The 4,118-nt window shown below is 45.4% G+C and overlaps 1 protein-coding gene across 1 annotated transcript; it reads right to left on the reverse strand.

The window, feature by feature from the left end:
• Positions 1 to 723: 723 nt before the first annotated feature.
• Positions 724 to 2,402, reverse strand: LOC133966468 (G-protein coupled receptor 61-like). The gene has a single exon (XM_062401413.1). It carries the CDS (start codon positions 2,400 to 2,402, stop codon positions 999 to 1,001), a length of 1,404 nt encoding a protein of 467 aa, XP_062257397.1. The 3' UTR covers positions 724 to 998.
• Positions 2,403 to 4,118: the final 1,716 nt, after the last annotated feature.

Here is a 4,118-nt window from a genome sequence, read left to right on the forward strand (position 1 = left end):
CAGTGCATCAATAGAATACTGGTTATTAAGGTCTGTATCCAAATATACTGTTAAATACATCACATGGCAGAAAGCTTGGTGACCCGTAAGAGATTAAACCCACATCCTAAACCGAGTCCCAACAGGTCTGGTTTTGTAGGAAATTAAAGAAGAATGATTGGACACTCACCAAAAGAAAAGGAGAACAAAATTCTGAAGATTGTCTGTTAACAACTTTTCGTGATTCAATGAGAGTTAGGCCACAATATGTTTGCCTCCTAATCTAATATGATCAGATTGGTTTAAGGGTTAGAGTGGCGTTATCACTGATGAACACCAATCGATTTGAATCGATCAATTCTCATTCTCCTCCAATGGGTAAACATGAATACTCAAGTCATAATTAATTTTTGTATTTTCTTGTCGTCCTCTCTGATTTTATTTTTTTCTTGCCGTGATTTACAAAACTCTTTCTATAAATGTCAAATTCCCACAGTCTCAAAATGATTGAATCAACGGTTATGAACATGTTGGTGTCTTTAGGCAATTTGTTCTATAGCAGAACATCAACAGTGTATTTCAGCATGTGCTGATTCATCCAAGATCAAAAGAGAGATTCTTAAAACGTTTAGTACAAGTACTAGTTGTTGTTACATGTTATTTTTAATTTTAAGAAGTTACATCAGTGTTAATTCACTGAGTCATTTACTGTACAGAGCTGAGCGATTGTGTGGTGGGCCAAAATGCAGTTGTGTTTTTTTTTTTAATCTATTTCCCTGGTCACGAGCAACAGGCAGAAATAAATTTTGCAAACAAATGCATTTGACTGTATCACAGTGACTAGATGAAATCTGATGAGGCAAAGTGCAACGATTCAACGATACAATTATAAAGTCATTTCACTGAGCGACCTGCTGGACAGCTTTCAGTAGAAATAGAAAAGGCATGTTTTCCTGAAACACTTAACATCTGAATGACCCAAATGATACTTCATTTTAGGAAAGAAGGACAGTAATAACTTAGTTTTCTGTATACATATGGTTGTTTTTCCCCTGTTCATTCTCAATAATCTCTGAAGTCTCCTCTGCAATTTGTCCAGGGATACGGAAATCAATGGGTATGGGATGTGCTGGCTCAGGTGGTTGGGACGGTGTCACAGGGCAGCAGGCCTCCCCCTTTGGGCTGGAGGTGCTGTGAGAGTTTTGAGGATCCAAGTTGCAGCCGGTGCCCTGAAGAAACTGGAGGAAATTCTCTTCGATGGATCCTTCGCGGCTGGGCAGTCTGTCCTCGATGTCGACCCCTGCTCGACGAAACAGACAGGGAAGATGTTTGCCCAGCTCCTCCCGGATCTGTCTGTTGAGGCAGCCGTAGAAGAAGGGATTGGAGGTGAAGCAGAAGTAGCCGATCCAGGTGACCACTTCCTCCAGAGAGGCCAGTGCAGCTGGAGGGCTGGCAGCCAGTGCTGAATACAGGTGGAAAGTAAAGTAGGGCAGCCAGCAACAGAGGAATTGCCCCCCGACTGCCGCTAACACAGCTGCAGCTTTTCCTCCCCCAAAGGGGCGCTGTGGAGTCGCTCTGTCTGTCCCCGTCCCCGTCCCAGAGCTGGTAACCATAGTGGAACGGCTGCTGAGTGACTCTGACCGCTGGCGACGAGGAGTGTCCATCCAGGTTGGCAGAGGCCCGTGTTGCATGGCAGCTACCCGAGCCACTTTAAAGACATTGCAGTACACCACAAGAATGACCAGAATTGGACACAGGAAATACACCAGAGTGAAGAGGACCATAAAGGCCAAGCGGTTTGAGCCTCCCCCCGTCCAGTGGAGTGAGCAGCGCCTGTGACCCTGAGCAGGTGGAGATGGGACTGCCCCACTTCCTCCCCCTCCAACCCCACTACTCTCCAGAAGCGGCGTTCTTCCACCTTGCAAGAACCAGGCAAGCAGCGGCAGCGCAGACATGGCCAGGGCTTTGACCCATATCCCCACGAGCACTGACGCTACCAGGCCAACAGTCATCTTTACTTCATATCGCATGGGGTGCATGATGTAATAATAACGCTCCACGTTGATGACGGAGATGGAGAGGATGGCAGCGCTGACCAGGCACACACTGAGAAAGAGGTAGCTCCTGCACAGGGCCTCCCCGAAGAACGCCCGGCTGGAAAGCATGCCAAGGGGCATCAGCACCAGGGCTGCCAGCAGGTCCACCACGCACAGGTGGAAGACAAAGGCAAACTTGTGGAGCTGTGGCGCCTTGGCAATGACCAACATGACGGCCGCGTTACCCACCACCGCCAGCAGATCCATGAGCAGCATGGCCAGCAGGGCTAGCGACTGGGACAGAGCCCAGCCCTCGGGCAGAGAGGAGGCAGACATGTTGGATACGAGCTGTGGAGGCGGGTGGGACGAGTTCCACATCGGTTCCATTGAAAGGTGGGACAAGGCAGGCGGGCAGGATCAGTCACAGGCCCATCACCCATCCTTCAAAGCCAGGAAGTACGGCCAGAAAGCAGCGGCTTGGAAACGAGGTCAAAAGCTGCCTGGTCTTCTGCAGTAAGATGCTGTGACTGTCTGGAGGTTTAGAGCTTATGATTCATGCCCTTTTATAAAAATCTTCATGTCTGCGATCGGTTACAAGCCAACCTAAAAACAGGAGAGAAACATGAGTGTGAAACAGTGTTTATTACACTTTGTATTCATTCCAATGCCTTTATTGTCAATGCACAGTGTCCCAGTGGAAAATATAGTAAGATACAGACAATTAGAGACATTATAGTCTATATACATACAAAAATCTAAAATTAAAACACTAGGTTAGTTATATACAGTTATGTTGCACATGATCATATTGCACAGTTAGACAATCCTGGCTGGTGTTTTTTTTCTTTCTGATCACATGTGTCTTCATTTCATAGGCGACCTCTTATTGGCACTTCTGGGTCATATGAACTAATCCAACCAATCGGGTTGCTCATGCTAATGAAGATTTATAAAATCCCCCTCAACTTCTCTGATCCAGTTTCAGGCCATCTAGCTAATAATAATAATCCAATACAAGCACTCAAACCAATCAACTCAATTCATTACGCATTTTTCAACCTATTTAGTAATATGCTGACAGAGCTGCAGGATATTAACTGTCCTAAATCCTCATGCAAGTTGACCCACTTGAACATAACATGGCTCATATGTCTGCAGTCATCACTTTCAAAATGCATTTTGACAATCAACTCGTACTCTTAGAAGATGCAAATATGGTGATTTTACATTGCATCCAGTCTGGACTTCTCATGCACACATCCTGTCAATGCATGGATCCAAGCTAATTCCCCCAAAACATTCATAACCGACCTTTTCCATCACATCCTCACCAGCTGCGTGGACTCATATAGAAATACGTATACACCGAGGGTTTAATCTAAGACAGTGGACGGCTGCTACTCCGAAAGAAATAAACAGTCGTCAAATGCAGGGAGGCCTCATAAGTATTTTCCCCATATATGTGTATGTCCAGATTCAATGTTTGAGCTTTTAACGCGACATGAGGTCTGCCACTACCACTGAGGAAGGATGAGTGGATTTCTTGTTTCAGCTGGGAAAGCTTAGGGTATTCAAAGGGTTACCGAGGCTGGCCGCATATTAACTGTGCCTAAAGCTGTAACAGGCAACAAACAGACATGGGTGGCTGCTGCTGTATATATGTCAGATCAAGCAAAAACCCATTTGCCTGCTGCAATGAGTTCTCGAGATGTAACCAAAGCCCAGGTTGTTCTGTCTACATTGATGATGGCACGAATCAGGCTAAAACCTGAGCTCTAACCTCCCTCCTCACCTGATAATGGTTTCCCTCAGTGAGCAGTGTCTCTAAATCCCACATAGGTGTATTACCAATTCACTTCAACCCTCCTGTCTGGTTTAGTCATGTCTTACCGCCTACTCATTTTTATATATTAATCATTAATGCATTTACACCCACTCTATAAATCAAGGCCCATGTTTTATACATCACATTCCAGATTTGATCTATTGCTTGCGCTCGACAGAATATACTCACCCGATAAGAAGAAGAAGAGGTGGATGAGATTAAGTAGGAAAATGTGGAGAGAATCAGGTTTGCGTGATGGTAAGAAACAGAGAGAGGGA

This window comes from Platichthys flesus, chromosome 2 (genome assembly GCF_949316205.1).
Source record: "Platichthys flesus chromosome 2, fPlaFle2.1, whole genome shotgun sequence".
NCBI lineage: Eukaryota > Metazoa > Chordata > Actinopteri > Pleuronectiformes > Pleuronectidae > Platichthys > Platichthys flesus.